Source organism: Temnothorax americanus, unplaced genomic scaffold, assembly GCF_048541705.1.
Source record: "Temnothorax americanus isolate GAGA-0224 unplaced genomic scaffold, ASM4854170v1 Scaffold15, whole genome shotgun sequence".
In the NCBI taxonomy this organism is placed as follows: domain Eukaryota; kingdom Metazoa; phylum Arthropoda; class Insecta; order Hymenoptera; family Formicidae; genus Temnothorax; species Temnothorax americanus.
Genome location: NW_027509286.1, coordinates 23620 through 50380, shown reverse-complemented (window position 1 = coordinate 50380; position 26761 = coordinate 23620). Strand labels below are relative to the sequence as shown.

The following is a 26761-nucleotide window of genomic DNA, read 5'->3' as shown; positions in this document are numbered from 1 at the left end:
TCTGGCCATACGGTAGCAACTTTTGATTGGTTCGCCATTTCTTGTCAAAAGCAAAAGAAAGAGAAAGAGATATAAGAGAAAAAGAGAAAGCGATATGAATGTATATACATGTGCATAAGGAAATAGACCAATCCATTTTCTTATGCGGAGTCTACAATGCGAGTCGTAAAGGCCCGGACACACGCTTCTGCACAACGCGTAATACGTAAGCGTAAGCATAAGAAAACTGCGTGGTCTATTTCCTTATGCTCATGTGTATGGACCGCGCAGTTTTCTTATGCTTACGCCGTATGCGTTGTGTAGAAGCGTGTGCTCCCCGCTTTACGATTAAAACTAAAACTTTGTTACGTGCAATGGCCTTAAGATCCCCTCCCTAACCGACTTCAAAATATAAGTTTCGACTATATATATGAATACGGACCTTTGATACGAGATTTAAATATAAAATTGATCTCAACTTGAATATTTTCCTGATTATATAAAATTATTAAAGTCAAAATAAGAACAGTCAAAATTCCTTAATTCCTGATGGAGTGTTTCTGTTAATAATATTAACTAATATGAATTTTTTTTTAGAAATATATAATGAGAAATATATAGTAATGAGATAATCACATATTTCTAACACTGAGATATTCTATATATTGAAAAGGAAGAAAAAACAATATAAAATATATATATATATTATATATATATATATATATATATATATATAATTTTTAACAATTTTCTGTTTCTTAAATACATAATAGCGGTAAATATTATTTTTTCTTTCCCTTAAGTCTTCTTGCGTGTTTGTGTGCTTTATAGTGCGTCTTTTGCTTCTCTTCGATAATCTCCTTATATTTACGTTTGTTGTACTTTGTGAATTCTGCGTCTACCATAAGTTCGTCAACGATTGTCCTCTTGCGTTCCTTCTTCGTGAGACGCGAAGAGTAGAAATCCATCGGGGAGTCAATAACTTTACCGACGTGGAAGTGTTTCGGCAGTACTTTCATATCGTTCTTTTTGTAAAAGTGTTTTGGGTTCAAGGCAGATCTCATTCTTAGTACCTCGAGGTCATGTCTGATCTCTGGGGTCATTTGTGGTGCACGCATGTTAAACCATCCCGCGCCCATTCCCATCCTTCGTTTCTCGCGTCGTTTGTGCATTTCCAATTGGTGTTTGCTTAATTCGTAGGGCGGTACAACGCGCGACTGTTCAAAATCAGATTTAATAACACTCTTCTTCAAAATTTGATCCAATGGATTGATCTCTTTTCTTATATGCGCTAATTCTTCCGTTGGCTCCAAAGCCTCTTTCGTATGGGTTTTTTTCCAACCCATATCAGTTTCAAACTTTTCAAGATCAAAGTCCTTGCTAGAAACAAGTTTCTTTTTTTTCGGTTTCTCTTTTTTCTCAATTCCTAGATAATCTGCGTCGTATATCCTTGTTGGATCAATATCTAATAAAAGAAAATACAAATATTCTTTAATCCTTCAATTTACCGTGGATTGATTAATTGTTGTGCGAACGCTCACTGAAATATATATATATATATACTGACACGCGCACTGGCAGTCAAACACTGATGGCGTGCGTACAAAATTAGAAAAAGACAGGTGGTCCCTCCAAAGTGTCGACGAATAGCGTTTTCGATTTGTTGACTTGTGACCCGACCGAACTTTTAGTTTGACCCAAGTCGCGGATCGAGTCGACAAATTGAAAACTCTATAATAGTCTATCCTTCGCCCTTGTTTTGCTCTTAGCTGTAGCATAGGCGGTACGCGTTCCAGTATGTATATATTATATTTCAATGACGACGCTACATTAATCCAAATTTTTCCTCGAGAATGGAACGCTCTTTTCGCCGATTGCCTAATTGCTAAGCAAAAAAGCAAGATGCAGAGATATATTCCACTTATATTTTAGCTACGAGCAATAAGGCAATAATTTATGAAAAGACTGGCGAGTTACAATTTAATTATCCTAAATAATCGATGATAATCTTGATTAGCCAAATAATATGCTCCACGTTAAATCTTAACCTCACAAAGATAGAACAAGTATGGATATAATTACTGGTTTTAATTTCCAAATCGTCGTCGTCATCGCTGTCTATTAATCGATCCCTATTTGTCAGGTCGAAATCACCTCTTGTATCAATTATTATATCCATTATATAATTATTATTTAAGCTTTCTCTTTCGTCGCTGATCACACTTGTAGTCAACCGTGGTCAACCCGGTCAACCGTGGCACAGTATATACAGTAGCGCAACTCTCTGTCGGCGCTTTTGATGTTAGTGTTGTCCAAAATGGAGTGCGCATGCGCGAAATAAGTAAGCGCCCACTAGCACCAACTGAACGGCCACGTTCAGGCAGACACAACTGTTAAGTGTCGTCTTATCGACACGCTACGCTGATTCGTTGGATCTAAAAGTATAAGAGCCAATCACGTGCTATTGAGCGGTTTTACGCGCCCAACGTCTTTCTCTGAACTTCTTTCTCAATTGCTCTTCCTTTCTCCGCTCTCACTCCACTTTTACATGAAATTAATCTGAATTTAATAAAAATAATGAAGATAAATATTTATTATGTATCTATTAAAAATAAGGAAAAAAATTCAAAAATGAGAAAAAATAAAATTATATAAATGTGATTGCAGATTGAATAATATAAATGTATTGAGGTGAATTATTAAAAAATATAATGTTATATAACATATATTGAACAACCACAAAAAGCAAAATATAATATTTTATACATTATACTTATAAAAAAACAATTATAATTATAAAATATTTAATTTAAAATAATTTTATTAGATTAAATAAAATAAACGAATAATTTTTAATTATGCATTCAAAATAAAAATAAGATACGCTATATTAATACTTAATTTAAAATGCAATAAATGAAATTTTAATTTTAATACGACGATATGTTTCCGGATAGCACGGAGAATTGAAAAAGAATTCTTTTTAAATTCTTGATGAAAAAATTTTTAAAGTACTTTTTCCGTATATCATTTCTGTCCCAAAACAACTCTTAAAAGTTTAAAAGAATTTCTTTTCTATATCACCAATTCTGAGTTTTTCTTCAGATACAAAAAAAATCACTTTTCTACTCCATAAAAATTTGTAATATATTCGAAATTATGTTTAGGTAGTATTCTAATAAAGCTCTATCTAAGCGCTATTTCGAATGCATTGCGATTTCTTATAGAATAGAAAAATAATTCCTTTGTATCTGAAGGATAAGAAATGTATATACTAATTCATTTTATGTTCTTTCTGATACAGAAACTGTTTTCGGATAGATTATGAAGGATTCTTTCTTATCCGATGTTACAGACAGAATATTAGGATTATAAACACTGAAATATTAGGAATATAAATATAGAAAAATATAAAATAGAAGTATCCGATGACTCCTATATCGATTAATGATTATATTACTAAATTGGTATACAGATTTAAAATATTGTATCATTAATTGTTATAACAAACAATTCGTATAATATAAAGCGACATATTTATCGTAAATACAAAAATGCAAAATAAAATTTTATATGCAAAATAATCAATGTATACCTAATATGATATATTATAAAAATATAAAAGTGTCCCGAAAGAGTGGTCGAGTAACGATTCGAAATTCTACAACCATATTGTTACTTTGCAGAAGCAGCGACGATCGTTGTATTTCGGAATTCGGACGCGCTTCCGCGCGTTCCGTTAATGCTTCATCGAATGAGAGTCTATATGTACTTCGATAGATATGCATCAATCAATTGGCAGTAAATGGCTTATATAAAATGTGTCTGGATAGAATAATGGACATATGTATTATATTATCTCGATGATTCCCATACGCCGGATTGAGCATTGCGTTTATAAATTTATAAAATTTCTCCTAAGAGCCGTTCTGATCCGAGTAAGCAAAAGTCCACATACAAAAATCCACATACGAAATTGCAACACCATGGATTTAATAGCACTTTGATATTCTTATTTAAGATAGCAGATACAATGAAAGAATCTATGGATAGATTTGAATATATTCTGTCTAGTCTTAGAAGCTATAGAGTGTCGATAGGTTTCCGTTTAACGATGCTAAACTGGTAATAATTTCTGCTCCGGTGTCAGTCTTCAAGGATAATACAACCTGTCTTGTATTTAAATGTAAATCAGGTACACTGAATTTCCTCGATTTCGTCGGCACTGCTATATTTTGCGAATCCATATCCGTAGTTTATTCTTCTCTGTAGGCACTTGCACGTCGTCATCAATAAAGCACGATAATACCTAGAACATTGATATAATTTAGAACTGTTGAAAATATATACGAATATGTTATACAATCTTTGTTGAGTTACCTTATTCCGTATGTTATAAAGTTGATTGAGCCGGGATAAAGAGAAATGTACTTTCGTCGGTCGTCCCATTTCAATGAAAAACTGGCGGTTTTTGCCTAGAATCATTTCAGATTTTACTGTCGCAAAGAAGGTGAAATACCCGTGTCTGGATGTGGATCTCCATGCTTTGTTTCTATCATATAAATTTTGAAATCCTTCACGCTCGGTATTGCGTTTAGATTTGTGCATCGCCGAGCACTAGCTGTTATTGTTATATCGAAACGAGATATCTATAAATTCCGCAACAATATTAATTAAATAAAATATTTAATAATATGCCACATTAAAATATTAAATGACGTATTAATTTTTTGTAAGTAAGATGGTATAATACGTATTTGTATCTTTTTAGATAAATATGTTGCTGAGAGAATATGTTATCTTTCCGCAATTTACTAAAAATTTAAACGGTGGAAGTATTATAGTTTTAACCATGAGCCTTCCAAGAAAAAAAATCATTATTTTTAATATAAATTCTGAATTATAAATCATGAAACGCTGTTATATGATAACTTACAAATTGTATTGTACTGTGGAATGCATGCTGGACATTTCAAAATCGACACCACTATCTTTGTGAAGTCGATATCTGAATTATCTGACGTCTGTTTCAGCCAGAAATTTGCATTTTAATAAGTATTTCATAAATGTAACCGTTCGTAGACAACGTAGAATCAAGCAGCAATTTTTCTAGATATTAGAATATCACAGAGTTAGTTTCACAAGATAAATAGATAAACGATATTCTTAATTTAAGCATGACTGATTTTAAGTACAATAATGATTATGAATAATTATCTACCTTCTGAGGTTTGTAACCACTTTATACTCCTAAACTCTTTTCACTTTCATCACAAACGTAGTTATTCAGAGTTTTTCAAACACTTCTAACAGCTCTCAATAGCATTCAGTGGGTAATTGAGCTAATTCTTTCCAAATTTCTGTTCCAATCTGATAGGCATTTACTGAACTGACCATTTAAATTCTGAGAGGGAGCAGAGCAGAACGGAGAAAGAAAAAGCAATTGAGAAAAAAATTCAGAGAACGACATTCAGATGGTGTTAGTGGGCGCTTACTTATTTCGCGCATGCGCACTCCATTTTAGACAACAAGAAATCAGGAGAGTTGCGCTACCGTATATACTGTGACCGTGGTATACGAAATACGAACGTGCTACGTGCTACATCACCGTCATCACCTATTATACCCTATACCTGCCTATACCGGGTGCTTTTCATTTAACGACTACAACTGTTGAGTTCGTCTTATCAACGCTCTACGTTGATTGGTTGGTTCTAATGCTGTGTCTACAATGCGAGTCGCAAAGTCGTGAGTCGCAAGAATTGACCACGCACGTACTACGACGTTTACGCGAGCGTTAGGGTGCCATTACATGGAGCGCGGAAACGCGGAAACGCGGAAACGCGGAAGCGCGGAAGACAAAATTTACTAGATTTCCGTCGATCCGTTCCGTCTGTTTTGAATGCCTTAATATTACATGGAGAATATTTTGAGCGGAAAAGCGGAACGGAGAATTATAAAATATTAATTTTTAACGGTATTTATTGATTAAAATGCTTGTATTCAATAGATAAGCTGAAAAGATAAGCATATTAATAAAAATTGCAATGAATTAAGTGAACACAATTTTAAGAAATGAATACAAATGTCTATTTGTCACTATACTGTTCCGCTTTTCCGCGCAAATTGTGCTCCATGTAATATAAGGAGAAACAAACTCGCGGAACGAACGCGTCAAAATCCGTTGTCAACGCGGATACAGTATACTCCATCAAATTTCGGAGCTGTTTAATCACATTGAAAAAAAAAGCTTTTACACATACTCTTCGATTACTTTATTATTTAATAAAAGTGGCAGTATAATATTATAGATCCAAACATCATGTTGATGGTTATTATGAAGTATATCTTATATGCAAGCCAGGGTACATACATAGGCTGCGTTAAGTACTGGCAGTGAATATCGAAACGCAGCCATACATACATACACGATAATAGCGGATTCCGCTTTTCCGTTCAAACGTGCGGGACTCAACTCGCGGAAACGCGGAATCTAGTTACTATTCTGTTCCGCGCTTCCGCGTTTCCGCGTTTCCGCGCTCCATGTAATGGCACCCTTACTTCTGTAGTAACTTATGACAATGCCCGATCTACAATAGCTGTAGTAAGCTGTAGTAAGCCTCAAGATGTAAGAAATTGACCAATCACAGTCGATTATTCTCCTCACATTCGCCTGTAATTGGTCAATTTCTTACAGCTTGAGACTTACTACAGCTATTGTAGATCGGGCATAATTCCTTCGCGTAAACGGGATTTTGTAATAACTTGCGATAATTTACTCCGCGTAAACGAGTGATATATCGTAAGTTACTACAGAAGTAACGCTCGCGTAAACGTAGCGTCAGTCGATTATTCTCCTTAAATTCGACTGTGATTGGTCAATTCTTGCAACTTACGACTTTGCGATTCGCATTGTAGACCCAGCCCAGCATAATGCGGGATCTACAATGCGAGTCGTGGATTGTGAGTCGTAGGAAATGGACCAATCACAGTCGAATTTGAGAAGAATAATCGATTGTGCGTGGTCAATTCTTACGACTCACGACTTTACGACTCGCATTGTAGACCTAGCATAGGGAGTCGATTCTGTATTTTGAGACGAGGTGAAAATTACAAAACTGAACAGATTTACTAGATTTCGACAAATGAAATTGTAGATTCTCTAGTAAATTTCCTCACTTTTGTAATTTTCACCTCGTCCCAAGATACAGAATCGACCCCAAGGTCAATCCAGATCAAACTTGCATAGGTGCATAAGCATATGCATAAACGGCGTGGTCTATTTTCTTATGCACATATATATGGACCAATTAATTTTCTTATGCTTATGTTTATGCGCTATGCAAGTTTGTCTGGATAAACCTTTAAACGGGGAGCACACACTTCTGCATAACGCATAAAGGTGCGAATTCATGGGACGCTCGTTTCAGCGTATCGCGAAATCACGTGATTTCGCGCTGACGCTAGCGTCAAGCAAAGAAAGCTGGATTTTCTCAGCTTTAGCGTCAAAGCCAAAGCAGCGCGAAGACGCCGAAATTTTGACGCTGTTTTCCTTTTCATGAATTTCAATTGACGCCGACGTCACGTGTGGTCATGCGACCTTCTTGCCGCTGAAAATGAGCGTCGAGCGTCAGCATGAAAAGGCACCTTAATGCGTAAGCATATGCTAAAACTCCATAGACGCGGAAACGCCATGCGGCAGAGTGCGTTGACCAATCACAAATTTTGATTTTGCCGCAGGCGACTTGCGGCAGTCTTCTGATTGGTCAATGCGCTTTACCGCACGGCGTTTCCGCGTCTATGGAGTTTTAGCATAAGAAAATTGATTGGTCTATTTTCTTACGCACATGTGTATGAACCAATCAATTTTCTTATGCTTACGCATTATGCAGAAGTGTGTGCTCCCTGCTTTTACTTGTACGGTTACAGACGGCCAAATTGAGGAGACTGCGGTCCACTTGACGCTACAAATTCTTTGAACCGTCCTCTTCTTCTCCTTCTTTCTTCATTGAAAAAAAGGAGAAAAGGAATGCTTCGAAGCATTTGTAGCGTCAAGTGGACCGCAGCCTGAGCAACGCGATTGGTCGAAACCCCACTGTTACGTTCTGCGGAAAGTGTGTGTGGCCAGCTTTATGGCTTCAGTTTCTGCAGTCCGATTCAAGGTAAGTTTTCATTGGCAGCAAAATTAATTTCACTGCCCATGAAAATTCACCTTAATACGTGCTCGGGACTTGGACTTGAGGTTGGAAGTTGGAACTTGAAATTGTTGGAAATTCGTAATAAAAAGTCAAAGAAGAATCATGGATACACAAACAACAGTAAATACTCGAAGAAGGATATTGAACCAAGTAGTTTCCAGTATTTTAGTAGAATGTGGTTATGATACGTGTGATAAACAAGTATTGGAAACACTCACCGAAATGCTGCAATCGTGTAAGATTCAAATTTGGTTTCGAAGCACGTAACCTAAAATATCATATAATTCCACTTTTCAAAAAAAACCTTTGGTTCTTTGAGTCCTAACATATATTTATTATTATATATACTAACTGTGTTTATTATACATATTAGATACGTATTGTACATAGAGGCTGCGTTCCGACATTCACTACCAGTATACTACAGTGACATACGCTACAGATTTTCAGTACTGGCAGTGAATATCAGAACACAGCCTTAATCTTTATGTTTACAAAAAAATAAATAGCAAAAAATGATTTTGTTTTTTGTATTTTAGTTTTAATTGAATGTTGTAAAAAGATGACCTTAAGATTTGTCCAAAAATTTGATTGAGAGTATTAAGAAAATCGTAAAAAGAATAAATGTTACGAGGTTTTTTAACATTTTTCTATACATGCAACGTTTAAGAAACCAATTGAGGAATTATACACAAGTCTCAAAATTTTCTATGGCAATTATATAAATCCTTTAAGAAAGTGTTTGCTCAAAAGTATCTGAAAAAAATAGGCAATTTTTGAGATTGTTTTTCTCAGCCTTTATAATTAATATATCAACCTTTCTTTATTTTATAATTTCGTGCTGAGATTAATATTTTATTAATTTTATTTCCCTTTAGAAAGATTTAAATTTTATATTAAAATCTAAATTGTGTAACTTTTTTCTTGAATCAGATCTTTTAGAAATGCTTTAGGGGTTTTTTTTATTTATTACGAAACCGTTTATTGTAGTTATTGTGGAGATTGGAGCTTCAGGGAGAAATTATTGTGAACTTTCGGGGAGAACGGAACCTCTCATAGCGGATGTGATATTGGCATTGATTAATATGGGCATAAAAGTAGATAATATAGAGACTTATGCAAAGCGACAAAATAGGACAGTTTTACCGACGCTTCAACAACAAACGCAGGCAAAACAGTTGAATATTTTGCAAGCCGGCGTTAAGCAAAGCCATCCGTCGCATATTCCAAACTATTTACCAGCTTTTCCTGATCCACACGCGTATATCAGAACTCCGGTGAATGTTAATTGCAATTATGCTAATTATATATTATATGTACACACGCATGTGTATACTCGCGTATACGCTTCATTTTTACACATTGAAACTAATAATAGAAATATTGTAGACACATAAACAACCAGTGACGGAATACGAAGCGATCAGAGAAAAGGTAGCGACGCAGAAACGAGATATCGAGAGAGCTTTAACGAGGTTTATTGCCAAAACAGGAGAGACACATAGTTTATTCCTTACAGAAGATAACAGCATGTTTCCTTGTGAGAGAACTGTCACTTGTATTAATTCATTGATAATTCAATGAAGCGACACGATAAAAAAAATCTTATCACGTATCTGTTTTCCTTTTAGTGATATCTTGCAAGCCACAATTTCCGAGTTATATTTCCGCTCTTCTACCACAAGATCAGATATTCGAGCCAGATCCAGACTTTCAGTTTGACTCAAACCCGGTGAAGAAGAAAAAGGAGCAACAAAGCGAAGAAACAGAGGAAGGTAAGCTTTTTTATATGTCATAAAGATACATTTAAATATCACATAAAATTCAGTTAATAACTTGACATAAATTTCTGCTTGCAGGTAATCAAACGCAAAACGAAAATGTGGAGCAAAATGGTGAAACCACTACTCAGCAAGATGTTATAGATAATCCATATTTAAGACCCGGAAAAATTCCAAAAAATAAAATGCCAGGTACGACGGTACTTGGACAACATTCTGTTAAAAAGGAACTGCTCGAATCTTAACACCATAATATAATAATATTAATTAATATATAAAATGAGGAAAAAGTTTCCGTTTATGATGGCTAATCTTATGAATTGTAAATAGAAGCTTTTTGAACTCGCCTTATGTACAGATCCATATTTTATATTTAATCCGTTTTTTTATACGAATCATAAATAAAAATTAAGTTATGTGTATGATGATAAAAAATCAGATGTTTATTATTCATATAGTTACATAAAAATATTTCGAAATACATTTATTACTGAAAATTAATACATATCGTAACATTCCGTATCATCAATTTTTAGAATTGATCTACATTATGTTATATACGCTTGTGTGACTGTGTGTGTGTGTGTGTGTGCGTGTGTGTGTGCGCGCGCGCGCGTGTGTGCGTGCGTGCGTGCGTGCGTGCGTGCGTGCGTGCGTGCGCGTGCACAGTCACACAAGCGTTGGCGTATATAACATAATGTAGATCAATTTTAAAAATTGATATATATATATATATATATTTTAGATATATATATATACATATATACATAACATATGCTAAGAAATAATTATCGCCATAAATCATTGCACATGTTAGCACCATTAAAAATATAATATAGAAACGCAAAAGCCAAAAATATGATTCATATTATTATTGCATATAGAACTGATATAAAAATAGATATTTGTATTATATTAATAAAAATATCAGAAGACATCTCTAAGTTTATTATTTACTAATTTTGAATACGCAACTGTCAAAATTCCTTTTTATTTAGAATATAACAATGACAATAAAGATTAAATGATCATATGTCAATATATAATTATATGATAATATAAATAATAAAAAATTATACTATATGTAGTATGATTTCCTACATATCAACACACATGCGCGTGAGACTGACATTAATACTTTGTTTTCTCAAATTTAAAAAAGTTAAATTTATATTTTTGTAAATGTATTTGTATCTCACAAATACTAAAAATGATTCAGTTTTATAAGAGACTTGGGCCCGTATTCTGGACGCACTTTTATCGATAAAAGTGCGTTCAGAATACGGGCCTTGGACAATCCCATATAATTTATAATTAGTGTGTATAGCTAAATACATATGGCTATTTAATATATGTATAGCAATTATATGATTATATTCGTACTTATATTTTGTAAAAATATGACATCTTAATCTCATATGATAATATTGTATACAAAGAAGATAAAATGTTATAAATATGTGGCTTTTACAAATATTATTACGCTTAATTTTACCAAAAAATTTTTTCATTAAAACTTGTTAGAATTGTAAATATTTTGATACAGTTCGAAAAAGAAATCAACAAAGAAATGTATGTGTGTTTGTCTGTCTGTGTATCTCTGGATGTAAAATATTTGCTATTATCATGTTATTATGTTTATGTGTATATATATATATATATATATATATATATATATATATATATACCCTAAAACTCGAGGATATGAAGTACAGGAAACGATTCTTTATGCTTAAAGAAACAGTTTTTTCCTTTAGCAAAATTGCGTCTGACAAGTAATTTTTGCAGGAGAGCGGGTTAAAGTTAACAAATGAGCCACTGAAGAGTGCGCGCCGGCTCTGTAGTGCGATTCTGTAACTCGTTATGCGTCGTTATGTGCTCATAACGACAGTTGTGCAGCTTTTTTATTATATAGTATACCTGCGCAACTGTCGTTATAAACACATAACGACAGCATAACGAGTTACAGAATCGCACTATTGAGCGCCACATAGGCGAGAGCGCTCATTCGTTAACTAATTAACCAGCTCTCCTGCAAAAACTTGTCAGACGCAATTTTCCTATAGGAAAAATTCGTTTCTTTTAGCGTAAAGAATCGCGTCCTGTACATATCCTCGACTTTGGGACACCATGTATATATATGTATATACAATATGTTATTTTACAATTTTATATATATCTGTACGTTATACAAAATTACTATTATTAAAGTATTAGCCTTTTTAATGCGATATCTTAAACTAAAGATCATTCCAAAATAATTAACTAGGAGATCAAAGATTAGTTTTCAACTTATATTTGCGATTATATTCGTGATAATAAAATTAGAAACTTTGTTACTCGTTGGGTTATTTCATTAGATATCATAAAAAATAAATCGAGTGTTATAAAATTATAAATAACAAAGAATAAGCATTGATTAGTGCTGCTTATTTATCTACAGAAGATTGCGCGTTTTGGATAGTATATAGATGACTATAATACATATTATGTCGCTTTGAAACCTTTCCATAAAAAATCTGAGTTAACAAGCAAAAGTAAATTGACAGAAGAAATAAATTAATTTAAAAATCTATTAAACATAATAATATATATAACACATAATTAGTATTTGCAATTTATGTAGATATATATCATTAATTTATTCCTAATTAAAATTATATTTAAAAAATTCCACTAATATATATATATATACAGGGAGTTTCTTAAGTAAGTACAAAAAATTGAAGGGAATATTCCGTGGATTGTTTTAGGAAGCAAAGGGATCCTATAAACATATATGCTCTAAACTGCTTCGTTTTCAAAAAACACCGTGTCAAAGACGCAAGCCCCTGGTGAATTTAAAAATGTTTTATTGGTACTGAAAAATGGTTCTTAATACTCCATGTACGCATAACAAATTTGAATAAAATATCTTTAAACGTTTTCCAGATTTTCAAAATTTTCATTTTTTTTCACAACTTTGACATTTTGTATTTTGAAGACGAAGCAGTTTAGGGCATTTGTTTATAGGACCTTTTCTTCCTAAAATAAGCCACAGAACATTTCCTTCAATTTTTTGTACTTGGGAAACACCCTATGCATGTATATTAATACGCTGTGTGTGTAAAACCAGTGTGTGTGTGTGTATACTAAGCACTTGCAACTGTTCTTCTCTTGAAAAACGATATTCTTGTATTATTTAATATTGATACCACGGCTGACGACGTACCCAGCGCAGTTTCATACCGGAAGCTGTACGAATCTTTATGCTGGCGCATTCCGCTGCACGTACCGTCTCTTTCACGCTTTGCATGAGATTCTGGGCATTTCCGACAAGCATGTCTGTCGCTTCCTGATCTTCTTCCGTACCTGTATTCACATTACAAAAGTGTTAGATTCTCTCATAGACTTCTAAAACTTACATTCTGCCACAGTCACTTAATTATAAAATTATATTTGTAATAGGGGACTGGCCCTAGTTTACATCGATGGCCTAGTTTACATCGATCTCTTGATACGCGTATTAAATAGTATATTTGAGCTGGTCAGCCAATAATCAAACTAATTTGTTAGTTATTTACTATTTAATACGCCTATCAAGTGATCGATGTAAACTAGGTCAATGTTTTATCCCAAGTATCAAATGGTAATCACATCAAATGGAATAGATGAAAGGATAATATGCAATAAGACAAAAAAAAACATAATTTCATTCTAAACTATGTAATAGCCGAATTGACGAATATTTTCTGATACGTGCTAAAGTGAAAAGGAGTTTTATTTACAGTAAAATGTAATGTGTATCATTCACATGCAGCATATGTGATTATTATCTCTCTTAAACTAATATCTATATATATGTCTAAAATTTAATGTATGTACATACAACTTTATAGAAAAAACGTGATTCCGCTATTTTTTATTGTATCTTAAGAATATAAATTCTCCAAACCGAGAACTTTTTAAAAATCTTAGAAACATGCGAGCTATAGTAATTACGTATAAATACATGCATAGGTAGAGCGTGAGAATGAGATGATTACTGAAAGAAAGCTTTCATGAAAATAATATAAATCACTTGAATTTCAAATAAATTAATCTGTTTACTATAATAACTATATATTAATAATTAATATACGAATGATAAATCATAAATTGTATACCATTTGTACTATTTGATAATGACGAAATGTATATTGGAATGAAACATAATATATATTATATTTAATGTGTACCGGATGATTCTAGAAATTTAAACAAGGTCTATCTCTTTTATGGTTGACGATAAAGAAAAACATGTGTGTGATATAGAGAAACAAGTTGAATAATATAATGAAATCGAACTTCCAATAGTGTCATTTTCTTCTTCGCAAAAATGCATCTGCAATGTGCGGTCATGTATGTAAAAATATGAAAACAAGATCGTCGAAAAGAAGAGGATATATAGAAACAAACAATTTTATAACTTGCCAGTGATGATTAACGAATATATTTCAATTACACTGACTTAACTGGAGCCACAAGAGGATATGGAGTTTTCGAAATATTTCATGTTCTATCCAAATACTGTATAAAATATGTCCAGATATATGTATAAAATATGAAATATCTCATATAAAGAGCATTCACTTTCCGATAATCTTAATGTATAAAATAATAAAAAGAATCGTATGCTTTACGGGATATTTTCATATTTCATCAAAATTGTATCAAGATTGTATAAAACATAAAATATTTGTTGCAAACTATTTATTTTCGATAATCTTATCTTTTTATCTTTAATCTTATCTATTCTTTTTTTGACATGTAGAACGATAAGAAAGGTAGACTTATCAAAACAGAACTATATTTTTACTTAACGAAGAAATGCAATTGTGTCCACGTTGCGAGTGCATGAGTGCATGTTATTTCGAAGAAAAAATATCAGAAAATTAGACCTTGTTACATCATTTAACTTTTTTCTTTAACATATTTTTTTTTATTATTGACTACACGGATGATTTTCTATTCAAATTGCCATAATCGTTCTATACATATAGAAAATCTAGATGGTACTATATGGAATAAATTTGCTATCTAAAAATTGCTACAAATTTTATGATCCACTTACTGCAGCCAATCAATTCATCTACACCACGATGAGCAGACGCATACCAACAGCATACCATTTAAAATGTAAATTAAAATACCAAAACCATATTATTAGCCTATTTCTCTCATAGACCGCTAGATTAATGAAGTGTATTAGAATATTGTATTAGAATAGAATTTGTCGTCTAACATTACACAATATAAAAGGTCATATTCAACATTGGATGATAGTACATCACTTTTTTGTATTCTTTTTCGAGGAAAAAGTAGAGGACGCATGCTGTGTTTTAAATGCTGTGTATATTGAATGAGAATCAAATCTTTAAATGGAATAAAAGAAACAACATCGAAAGAGAAAGAAATAAAGCTAACATCAAGCAAGTTTACAACTTCTTTACCATAAAGCATCAGCTCTTCCCAGGTCGGAAGTGTCTCTACGTACAAACAATTTAATTTTTTCATTAATTACGTAAAGATCCCCCTTTTCATTAATCAATGTTTCATAGAGAGATTATATCATCCTAGGGTTACTAATAAATATTCCTTAATAGTTAATTAGACCGGCGAGATCATGATCTCTGTTATCGAATATAATCAATACATAAACATATGCAAAAGAGAAACGCAAACTGTACCTTGTGCTCCGAGCATGGTGGCTTTTACTGTAGACAGTATCTTCAATTGCGTTCCAATGGTAGGTATACGCTCGCAAACTTGAAGAAGATTCTAAAAAATTATTACAAGTATGAAATTGCACAGAATTTACTGTATACATAAATTGAAATAAATAATATTATTTCAATGCGATATCAATGTAATTAGCAATAATGTACGAACCGTTCGAATACGTTTATCAGTACATTCCCTAGCAAGCTCCTTCGCAAGACGAGTCACTTCCTGGGAAGCTTCCGCTATAGCTTTGGCGCATGCGATAAGATCCCGTTTGTTACCACCTTCGCCCCTAACTAATCCCGATAGTCTGCCCATTAAAATAGCCATTTTCTTCGCTGCGGCAATAATTTCGTTGTCCTTGCTGGACCACTGTCGTACTTCTTGATGTAAACCATGGGCGGCCATCTGTATAACAAATTCCACATAATGTGACTCCTTTTCACGCACATGATTTTGTTATGTAATTTTACGTGATTTTTAGACAATAAATACATCAGAATAATCAAACATTTCTCTTACCATTATTGGTTGATTAGGTTGAGGAGCATGCATAAACATTTCTTCCTCGTCGTCCGTCTCGGGAGGAGGAGGTCTCGGAGGTGGAATATTGCTTCCAGGCAAAGGTGGACGAGGAGGTGCCACTTCTACGTAATGATAAATAAATACAGCATTTAAATAATGTAAATACAAAATTTGATAATATAATCGCTGATATTTCTTTCTTTCTTGTGTAGAAAAAAAAATTCCCTTCAAAATACATGAAAATGTAAAAAATAGATAAACTTATAAATACGAATTGCAAATTCGAGAAATTTACAATGTTTAAAATAATATTACTATTTGTTATAAGCTTAATAAAACAATTATTTCACGGATTCCTTATATACCATGTTATTAATGGAAAAAAAAAACCCTGATTAATCATAAGAATGCCATTATAAGAATGCAAACACGTTTAAATAATTACCATCGTCGATGTTATAATCGTAATAACCTGGCAATCCATGTAGCATTAAAAGCAAAAATGCATTACATTAAAATATAATACAAATTTCGTAGAAAATGTTCCTACATGCATGTAATTATATATTGATTTGATTCATAAATAAGTTTCATTTTATTTAAAAAAACTGAATTTTTATATTTAAAAATTGTTATAACAGTATATATAAGTACTGATTCGCAAATGATACATTCTTAACTACTTGCAACAGATAAAATAATTAGATAACATGGATAATACTGGTTTCTCAGAAAAAAAGAAAAGATTCAATACTTATCTATAGCGGAACTTATTTATAAATCAATACATTAAGTTATTATGTTAGCATCATGCTGCTTTTGAATGCAAAACTAAATAATTATTTGAGACAATACTTTACATTCCAATGGGCTATCATTAAATAATTTTTCCACATATCATAATTATGAAATAATGATATAATATTCAAATACAAGAGAATAAAACTAATTCCAAATTAATGAAAATGTTAACACTACCCACAAAATTCTATAACAATCATGAATCGCTGTAAAATATTGCGAAGATTGTATATGCAATTAGGAGCAAAATACAATTTGATTTATTAAATAGGATATAAATTTATGTCGAATATATTTTAAGCTTATGCAAATGTATAATAAAATTTGTTTGCCTCATACGTAATGATTAAAAAATAATACATATATCATATCCCTGTTTCTTTCTGCCTATTATAATCATAACGTTTTGCTTTTAAATATATATAGATACAAACATGACTTTTATCTTCAACTCGTCGCATGCTTCATATCAGGGGAAGGAAACGTTAAAACATTTAAAAAAAAACATAATAAATATTTATGGGACAAATGTTATCATCATCATCAATTACCTCCGTCGTGAATCGATTTGTCAAACTCGTTGTCAGAAGCCAATTCTTGGTACAAAATATCGGGGTTCTCTACTAATCGGAGCAAATATATATAGTTAATATTACAATCTGATAAAACCAATAAATCTAAATTTTCAATTATTATTACTCTGATCTGCATTTTACATATGTGAGAGAATGCATCAATGCAATGATGTTAATGCAATTTTATCAAATGCAATATGAAATGTTACGTAGCAAATGTGTGTGCATGTGTGTTTGTATGTGTTTATGCACCCACACATACACAAATATTATAAATACATACACACACATTTGTTTACAATACTATATTAAATTATACATATAATTCAGTCTTTATCATTTTTTTCAATACAGCTTTGAAGATGAAATACGTATATAAAATTGTATTGCACACAATCATGCATAAATCAAATCATGTGAAAACAGATACCTTTATTTTTGGAATAATTATATCGGATTGGAAATTGATCTGTAAAAGATATATTCAGCAAACTTGATTCATTAATATTACACCGATATCACAACGTGTGATTTGATTTAGCAAATAAAGATTTAAATATTATATATATAAATTTGACAACTAAAAGAAAATTACTATTTTATGTGTATATTTATATTTATTATGCGTGTTAAGTGTCATGGAGCTAAATCAATAAATATAAATTTATGCACAAGTTGCATAGAAAGAGATAAAAAATGTATAGGATAATAAAATGTTTTAATCCACTTCCTCCTATATCTTACCACATATTTACAAATTATAGAATTATATGTAATTATATAATTCTATATAGCGAATTATTAAAGAATAAATTCAACAAATAATAAGACTAAAAATAATGACTCTTCATAAAATAAACTAATTCTTCTTCTATAAAAATAATGTGCAATTAATTATTAAAAGATGACTACCAAACCAATTTTGTTTTGACTTGTTTTAAAAAAGATTTATCATTTCATAGAAATATTTCGTATATGTATCAAATATAAAAAATGAACTTACCATCGTTAATATGTAACTGCGACATTTCCAGAGGCACCAAATCCGGCTGGACTACAATAGCTTTACGAACTTGTCCAACATTGGCTAACAACTAAAAACATACCGAAATAAAATATAGACATACACGTTGTGTATGTCAATTTTTGTGGAATATGCGGAATAGCAAAACAAGAGATACGCACTGCACGATTATTTTCTCTCCAACGCGATACCGCATTGTTATCATGAATGTTCATTGCCACCAGTTTTGCATCTTGGACCATTGGAGCGACGCCTATTAGATGAATATAATGATTAATTATATATATAGAAAAACTGTAAATAACACTTTCTTTAAGTTTTATAAGTTTTGCTTCTTTTAATTTTTCTCTGTTGAACCAAAATTATAGAATGTTTGATACCAATATTAGATATTTTCTAAGCATGTAGATCAAAATTTAAATTAATTAATTTTCGATAAAGAGTTGTAATTCAAAACAAATATTTCACATTATTAAGAGGAAAATGTAACTTGCATGCAACTTTTTTTATAACGTGCATTTTTTACAAAATGTTATCGCCAATATATATATTTTTAATTATAAACCATAATGTTTGTATTACGTAATTACATTTTCTTGTTCTCTCCCCCCCCCCTTCCTACTCTCTCTCTCTCTCTCAAACATTTATAAAAATAAAGTAGGTATTTAAAACAACTTTTCTAATGTTTTTCTATGCAGAATAATTTGAGAAGAGGGAGAGACAAATTAAAAGAAATATTATGGTTTCATTTAAAAAAATATCGATAATGCTCATAAGTATGTACATACTTATTTTGTAAAACTTGTGAAACTTATTTTTACAGAAATGTATTACTTTTTATATGTTCTGATCTTATGATCCTAATTTTATGTATTAATAATTATATTAAAATCACGAAAAAATTGAAAAATACTAATACGTATAAACAGTACGTACTGCTTTGGAGAACGTCGGTGGCGTGATTTACTCTTTGTATAAAGGCGGGATCTTCACTGTTGTCGCTCTCCTGCTTTGCCACGAGTATAACTCGGTTGGCGAGACGCGCAATAGACGCCGTGTTATCGACCATCTTCTGCGGTAGGGCTTTGGCAATCGCTTCTTCGCAGAGAAACGAATGCTTCTGCATCTGCTCCTCGGACGTTCGAATAAAATCGCCGCTGTTGGTCGCCTCATCGCATAATGCCCGTGCCCGTTGCATAGTTTCCGCATATTGTTGCCGCAAATTTTCAAAATGTTCGTCCGCGGCCTTGCTATCCGGATAAGTCATGCGAATCCGTCCAGCGTTAATCAACTGCGGCGTCAAGGATTCCACTTGCGAGGCACTGGCGGCCAGAGCCTCGGCCAGCTTCTTGTTTCCTCCACTTCCTGCAATAATGCGGCGTATTTAATCTTTTAGAAAGAAAAGAAAAACAAAAGAAGAGGGATATGTTTCTTCCAGAAGAAAAAGATTGTCTTATATTATACGAGTAACTCTGAATCTTTTATTTCTGAAGGATTTAATGTTAAGATAATTATGATATTTTCGTACGATGTCTGAATATACGACGTTACATACCGCCAGCTGCGACCATCCTCGCAGTCTTTGCTGCTCTATTCGAGAACGTTTGCAGCGCGCAGGTCTTATCATTGAAATTCTGATCACGTCCCGGCGTGCCTGCGGGAGTTAAAACAGCATCCGTAAATTGCTTCAAGGGCGTAGTAATGTCAATAAAGTCCTCGACGACGCGAGACACAACGGCTTGCTGTATCCTGTTCTTCAATTCGTAGAGCTTGTGAGACAACTGCCGCGCGATGTCCTGAGCGCGCGGGGTGTTTCCTTGACCGTGAGCGCAGAGGTCGGCGAGCTGATGAGACAAGTTGTCCACTTCATCGCACAATTGCAAGATCTCCGCCTTGTGTATACCCGGCAAGCCTTCGGCCACCTATTTCCCGAACATAAAATTGTCGGTGTTAACATCAAGAGATACGAAATTTTCAAGAAAAATAATTGACGTGGAATGCCGCGAGCATTGCAAATTTTGTCTCGATAAAAGAACTTTGGATAATTTAGAATCGATATAGTTATATTTGTTAGTGTACGACGTGCGTAAAAAACATATATACATATACATATATATACATTTCCTTAGAGCTTTCATGTATACACAAGTATTTAAAGAAGTTGGGGTACTATATTGCAACAGCATATTCTTGAGAAATCAAGTCAAAAAGTACCTCTACCACTTTTCTCTCCAACAAACAATTATCGAAATATTGTAAACCAAAATATTGAAAAAGTTTGCCAAATTTTCTTACAAATATCTCAAAAAGTATTAGGCAAATGAAAAAATGTTTCAGACAAAAGTTGTTCAAATTAATTAGTAGAAAGAGATAATACGATAAAAAAAAATGGAAATTTCCATTTAAAAAATTTTACTTGAGCCCTACTGGGCCCAACCCAAAATCCAGGCCTAACTCGGACCTCGGACCCAAAATCTAATAAGATCATCTATCGACCCTCTTTGAGCCCTCCAACTTTTATCTGAAACATTTTTTTTTAAATGTATTGTTCAATAGATGTTTGAGATCGTTATTTAAAATGGGACACTGTACATATAAAAATTTATTTTTATAAGATTTTAAGTATATTTAAACTAAACTTCACAAATAAGAACTCTAGAATTTGAACTTAAAGCCTAGCAAAAACATTGAAAATTTTGCCTGACATTTATTTATCAGCATAATTTTTTTATACGTAAGAATATATACGAATAATATTTAAAAATCCCGCTGAAATCACTCTCATCTAAATTTATCAGTTAAGAATTAATGTACCGTTATCAAAGTCAAATTGTCGTACAAAATCCGTGATGCTCGAAACGTTCCATGTAATTCTCAGCGATAACATCGATAAACGTTATATCTTGAAAAAATAACGAAATGTATTTACGGACTCACATTTGCTATAGGTTGCTCATTCTTTCTATGCGCAGCATTGAAGATATTAAGCATTATAGAGTGAATACGACTGATTTGAAGTATATAAACAATCAACAATAATAATGTGCTACTATATTTACATCATGTACGCAGTAAATATTTAATACGGCCGAAATGCTCATTACAATGGGAAATTATTACATCGTACCTTTTTTCCCTCGTGTATTATTAAAGCTATAGCCCTTTTACCGAGTCCCTTGTCATCGTGCTGTGGATTCAGAAGCCACTTATTCGCTTGTTCCAATCGACCTGCCACCGTGTGCGCTGTTTGTGCGGTCCCCGATTTATCCGCCGCTACCAAAGCGGACGCTACCAACCCGCGGAGCTCGTTTAACTTTTCTTTAATACCGCGTGCTAAGGCTTCCGCTTGGGGTGTAGTGCCTTCATAGACATACACATGCGGTTATTTAAACTAAATTAAGTCTCCCGTATTAAGGTGCGCGATGCTGGAGTCGTCTGTATATAACTGACAAAATTACCATTTTCTATATGTTATCGACCTATTTCCGTGTTATCCGACCCTGCGTAGACAAGGATAGCACATACATTGCACGCGCACACATACGCACGAATTGTCATATACGCACTATACTCTTACAGACAACTCCAGCATCGCCTTAAACACGTAACATTTTTACAATAAGGGTCGACGTGATACAAAATTATCGACGAAGCGCAAAATTACCTTTCTCATTTTGGCGCAATTCGCAAAGAGCGTCAGTCATAGTAACTATCTGTGAGGCCAGTTTAGATATGGGCTCTGCTTGCGACGGAGGTAGATAACGCTCTGCTAAACGCGATGCCTGTTCTATGATCTGACGAAGACTTTTTTCACCCGCGCCACCTCTCAGAGCTAGTCCGTCGTCCAACCAATCGTAAGCTGCTCGTATCCTGGATTCTATGGCGCTTTGAGCCTTCTTCAGTACCTGATGTAATAAAATATAAAAATATACACGCGATCACACGAAGCGAAATGCAAAGTAACTTACGGTTAATTGATCGGCATCCCATTCTTCTTCGTCGTACGTTGTCAGTTGCAGCACCCGAATAATTTCATTCAATTCATCGGACATTCTGCCAGACAAATAGTTGCGATTTTCTGCTGCTTCATCCGCGCCTTTCCCACCTTGCGAAATAATATGGATGAAAATCTTCATGGAACAAATCAGAATTGGAGCAAGTGTTTTTACCTGCAAGTGTATTTACCATTAGTATCTCTCAAGTCATTTATATATAAAACATAGGAAATAATAAATATGTAAACGTAGCTTTCTAACACTCACTTGTTCCAAGCAGCGCACCAATATCTCCCGATGTACTTGATGCGTCAACTCCTTTTCACGAGCGCTTACTTCTCTCGACACTTTACTAAGGCACGGGCTTAAATTCTTAAGAAAATGCACCAGATCTTCCATCGTCTCAATGACTTCGGTAACAGCCAAATAATCGAGTACACGTTTGCATTCACGTATAATCTTTCGCACTTCGCTTTCATCGAAACAGAGAAGTAAGGAACTGGTGCCTTGCAAAATACCGCGCGAGCCTTCTATAAGCTTTTTTCTAAAAGAACAAACGCGTCACGAGCTCGCGGCATTTGATAATTTAATATGGTATTGTCATTGTCATATAAAAGTTAAGTTTTATAAAGTTTCACCTAGCAGGTCCAGAATATGGGTCTTCCTTTAACATGGCCGATGCTTCCTCCAGAAGACGGGAAGCACCTTCAACGCGTTGCAATGCCGCTGGCATGTCTTGCTTAAGTAAAGCATCGTCGGATGAGTTTATCGTTTCTTTTCCAACCTGCAAATTAAAACAAACGTAAGACATAATCCGGATAGTCAAATCGGTCTGCTGCAAATTTTGGTTTCGATAGAACGTCAACATAAATATAACAAAATCTACCAACAGAATAAAATGGCAGATTGCAGGATCCGAGCAGACGTTGCGTCGTTTCGTAACTATATATATTTGAATGGTGCGTATTCCATTTAAAACGTTTACGAAATGATTTGGTAAATTCTGCTCGGTTTTTATCGACAATCCGCCGTCAGAGATCGTATTGGCAGGCTCTGCCGGCAAAATACGAGTTTAATATACAAACACGGAATATATCGGATCTAAGCTGCGTTGCTTATTGGAAAACTATAATAATATAAGAAAATAAAATTGTAAGTAAATAAAAAAATATTGTATATATACAGGGTGTTTTAATTTCTCCGAGCAATCTCGGAAAATATGGAAGATACGGAAAAACGCTTCCGCACAACCTTTGATCCCTTACATTTTACTAAATTTGTAACATATGTTGCAGTAATACCACATTCACCACTAATTTTTCTTATATCCATATAATACATAATTATAGTATACGTAAACTTTATTTTTTAGAATTTTAAAACAATTCATAAACTATCGCACATTGCATGGATAAATAGTACCTTGTATCGGTGAATGGGGTGTACCGTAACGTATTAAAAATTTATCAAAATTTAAGGGGTTAAGGATCGCAGGTTGTCCCCTCGTAAATAAAATGTAGCATATAGTCAATAATATTTCCAGTATTTAACTATTTATTAAATTGTCCAGTACAAACGCTTACTTTCACAAGATTAGTTACAGCCATGCTAACGGCCTGTACGGGCCTTCCCAGATCTGGCATCGCATTTCCATCCTCAGCTTCTTCATGTAAAATAACAAGTCTCGATACCTATATACAGAGAACATAATAGAAATAGAGAGAAATATAATGTAATTATTAAGACAGTTTAAGTAGTTTGGAGAGATAAAAATGTATAAATGTATTAATTTATGTAAATAATATAACATGTAAACTTGAACATAAATAAAATCGCACATTCTCTGCATAACTCTGCACATAAATCTCATATTTATTTAATATAAATATTTATGAGAAACGCGTGTCACATTTCTAATAAATACTTTTTGCAGTTGTTCAGTTTCAATTTCCGTCAAAAAATACAAATCAAATAATATTAGCCTTTTCAATTAAATCTTGATTATCACGACACGTATTCAAAATATTATTCAAAAGCAGTAAAGTTGGCAATATTTTTTAATATTTGTGCGCGCGCGTGTGTGTGTAAAATATATTAAGTTACCGTTATCATATATTATTACATACCTATATATTTATTACTTAACAATTTTATACATGTGTGTTATATAAAATCATTATTAAAATATCTGGGAAATCGAAAATTAGCTTTCAAATTTAACTTGTATCATACTTGTGATTAATTATCCGTAGAAAAAAAAAAATATATTTTTTTTTAAAAAAGGTGAAAAACAATGTCAATAATTGTACACAGCTCCTCCACCCGTAAAAAGTTTAATATAAAAAACTAGCGCCAGCCGCCAATTTATAGTTGTCATTGTCAGTAAAATAAAATATGATTTTAGTATACTCGCGTGTCTATATTATACCGTAAAAAACTTAAAATATGTAACTTATATACTCGTATAATCAACCACGTATAATTGTGATAATAAGATCAGAAACTCTCTGTTCCATCGTTTCGTTATATTGGAAAGAAAAATTAGGTGCTGTAAAAATTATATTTAAAAAAAAAAGTAAGAAAGAAACGTTGATTGTTGCCGCTTATTATATAAAAATGCATATGCATGCATATATTCATATTCATATATGTTGGGATATGAAACGCGTGAGTTGTGGTTCGTTAAGATTTCTAATATGCGCGAACGTACGCGTGGGACGATATTATGTGCCATGTGCCAGTCATGCCGATATGACACATGTCCTTATTTGGACAGGTGGAATTGGTGGAAATGGAGGCACGTAGGGAGGATTTTCCCCAAAGCCTCGGGCCTCGGCCAAAGAGATTAAGTTTCATTTTAGAAACTGGTGCGATATGCCTGAGAAAAAGATGGATATAGCAGCATTAGCAGCCCTGTTCTATATACGGGGTATGATGTCACGGTTCTATAAAAAGCCTAGCGTTTTAGACGAAACACAACGGGGTTACGCTACAGCTGTAAATACGACTGGTGTCGAGTCAAAATATACAAGCTCGTATTATCCGCCTATATTGTATCCGCCTCGCTGAAAAACGCTGTTTTCATCGTGTCGATCGAACTTTACGCGCAACTTTCGCGCGGCGAATGAACAAGTTCAAGCGCAAGCGGTCGCGATAAGCCTTGAGAGCTAATAAGACGGGAATGCAAGCCATGAGAAACCGCGATATATCGCGCATTTCTCCAGACTTGTTGTCCGCATCTTTTTATTTACAATTAAATTGAGTTTTCGCGGTTAATCGAATTAACGTTTAACACGTTTATGTATAGCTCTCGAGACAGCCTCGATTAGATTAGGACGCGCGACGGTAACGAGGAATGACATTTCACGTACCTGCTGAGCCACTGGCTCGAGGATACTCTCGATAGTCTTGGTGTGGAAGACAGGCATTTTTATTCGATTCTTAGATATATTATTATACGGTGCGAAAGAGAGAGAGAGTGACGGGAGGAGAACCGAGAAAGAGAAGAGCTCTTTGTACGAGAGACACAAGAGACACGAGTAAGATCCGACTTCTTAAGGACAGGATCGACAGGATTAAACGACACTCATTCCGGGTTCTATGAAGCTCGCGTCCTGAACCGTCCGCTCACTCCGCTCCGCCCGTGCACACGATCTCGACTCGACCACTCTCTGGAGCCGTCAGCCGTCAGCCGGATCTAATCGCGATTACAATTGCATCTGCAGGCTGCCTGCAGCAGTAGCACCACCTGCACCACTAGCACCAAGCAGTAAGCACGTCGGCAGTCGGCACGTCGGTACCTTTGGATGTGTGTCGGAGTGCGCATGCGCAAAGTAAGGTTAATGTCTGAAAAGTCTAAAGCCCCTTGCACAATAGGCGATGGCGATAGCGAAGCTATACTTGTGCGAGGGGCTTAAACTTCTTTTCCACTTCTCCTTTTTTCAATTCTCTCTCTCTCTCTCCCCCTCCCACCCGTCTCTTTCTTGGTCTATCTAGCTTCTAGCTCATTGTATATAACATCAAAATAATATAAATTTAATAAAAATTAATAGAGGCAAGTTTAGTTATCTATAACGCATCGAAAAATAAGAAAAAATATAAAATTACAAATATTATATAATTATATTTTAAAAAACCATGT

At 33.7% G+C, this 26761-nt stretch overlaps 3 protein-coding genes across 19 annotated transcripts; 1 reads left to right on the top strand and 2 right to left on the bottom strand.

Annotated features, from left to right (window-relative positions):
* Nucleotides 1-693: 693 nt before the first annotated feature.
* On the bottom strand, nt 694-5662 carry LOC143895250 (deoxynucleotidyltransferase terminal-interacting protein 2). 2 transcript variants are annotated; one of them, XM_077402260.1, is made up of 3 exons: nt 5553-5662; nt 2062-2237; nt 694-1444 (listed from the first exon to the last, which is right to left on the bottom strand). In XM_077402260.1, exons 2-3 carry the CDS (start codon nt 2156-2158, stop codon nt 762-764), a joined length of 780 nt encoding a protein of 259 aa, XP_077258386.1. In that variant the 5' UTR covers nt 2159-2237; nt 5553-5662; the 3' UTR covers nt 694-761. The 2 variants fall into 2 exon arrangements, with proteins under 2 accessions (XP_077258386.1, XP_077258385.1); XM_077402259.1 differs by lacking the exons at nt 2062-2237; nt 5553-5662 and adding an exon at nt 1547-1842.
* A 2525-nt stretch (nt 5663-8187) lies between these two features.
* Taf8 (TBP-associated factor 8) lies at nt 8188-10895 on the top strand. The gene is made up of 5 exons (XM_077402253.1): nt 8188-8412; nt 9168-9454; nt 9567-9717; nt 9809-9952; nt 10037-10895. The coding sequence occupies exons 1-5, from the start codon at nt 8280-8282 to the stop codon at nt 10201-10203; spliced, it is 882 nt and encodes a 293-aa protein (XP_077258379.1). The 5' UTR covers nt 8188-8279; the 3' UTR covers nt 10204-10895.
* Nucleotides 10896-11590: 695 nt separating this feature from the next.
* Vinc (vinculin) lies at nt 11591-26351 on the bottom strand. Of its 16 annotated transcripts, none has more exons than XM_077402233.1 (20): nt 25992-26351; nt 24204-24311; nt 23259-23404; nt 22888-23164; nt 22594-22794; nt 22290-22530; nt 21753-21985; nt 21563-21583; nt 20181-20547; nt 19562-19990; nt 18787-18878; nt 18605-18695; nt 18032-18070; nt 17578-17649; nt 16671-16697; nt 16223-16347; nt 15869-16108; nt 15667-15757; nt 15430-15465; nt 11591-13309 (listed from the first exon to the last, which is right to left on the bottom strand). In XM_077402233.1, the coding sequence occupies exons 1-20, from the start codon at nt 26046-26048 to the stop codon at nt 13140-13142; spliced, it is 3063 nt and encodes a 1020-aa protein (XP_077258359.1). In that variant the 5' UTR covers nt 26049-26351; the 3' UTR covers nt 11591-13139. The 16 variants fall into 16 exon arrangements, with proteins under 16 accessions (XP_077258359.1, XP_077258360.1, XP_077258375.1 ...); XM_077402234.1 differs by having other exon boundaries at nt 17578-17646; XM_077402249.1 differs by lacking the exon at nt 25992-26351 and adding an exon at nt 23511-23746.
* Nucleotides 26352-26761: the final 410 nt, after the last annotated feature.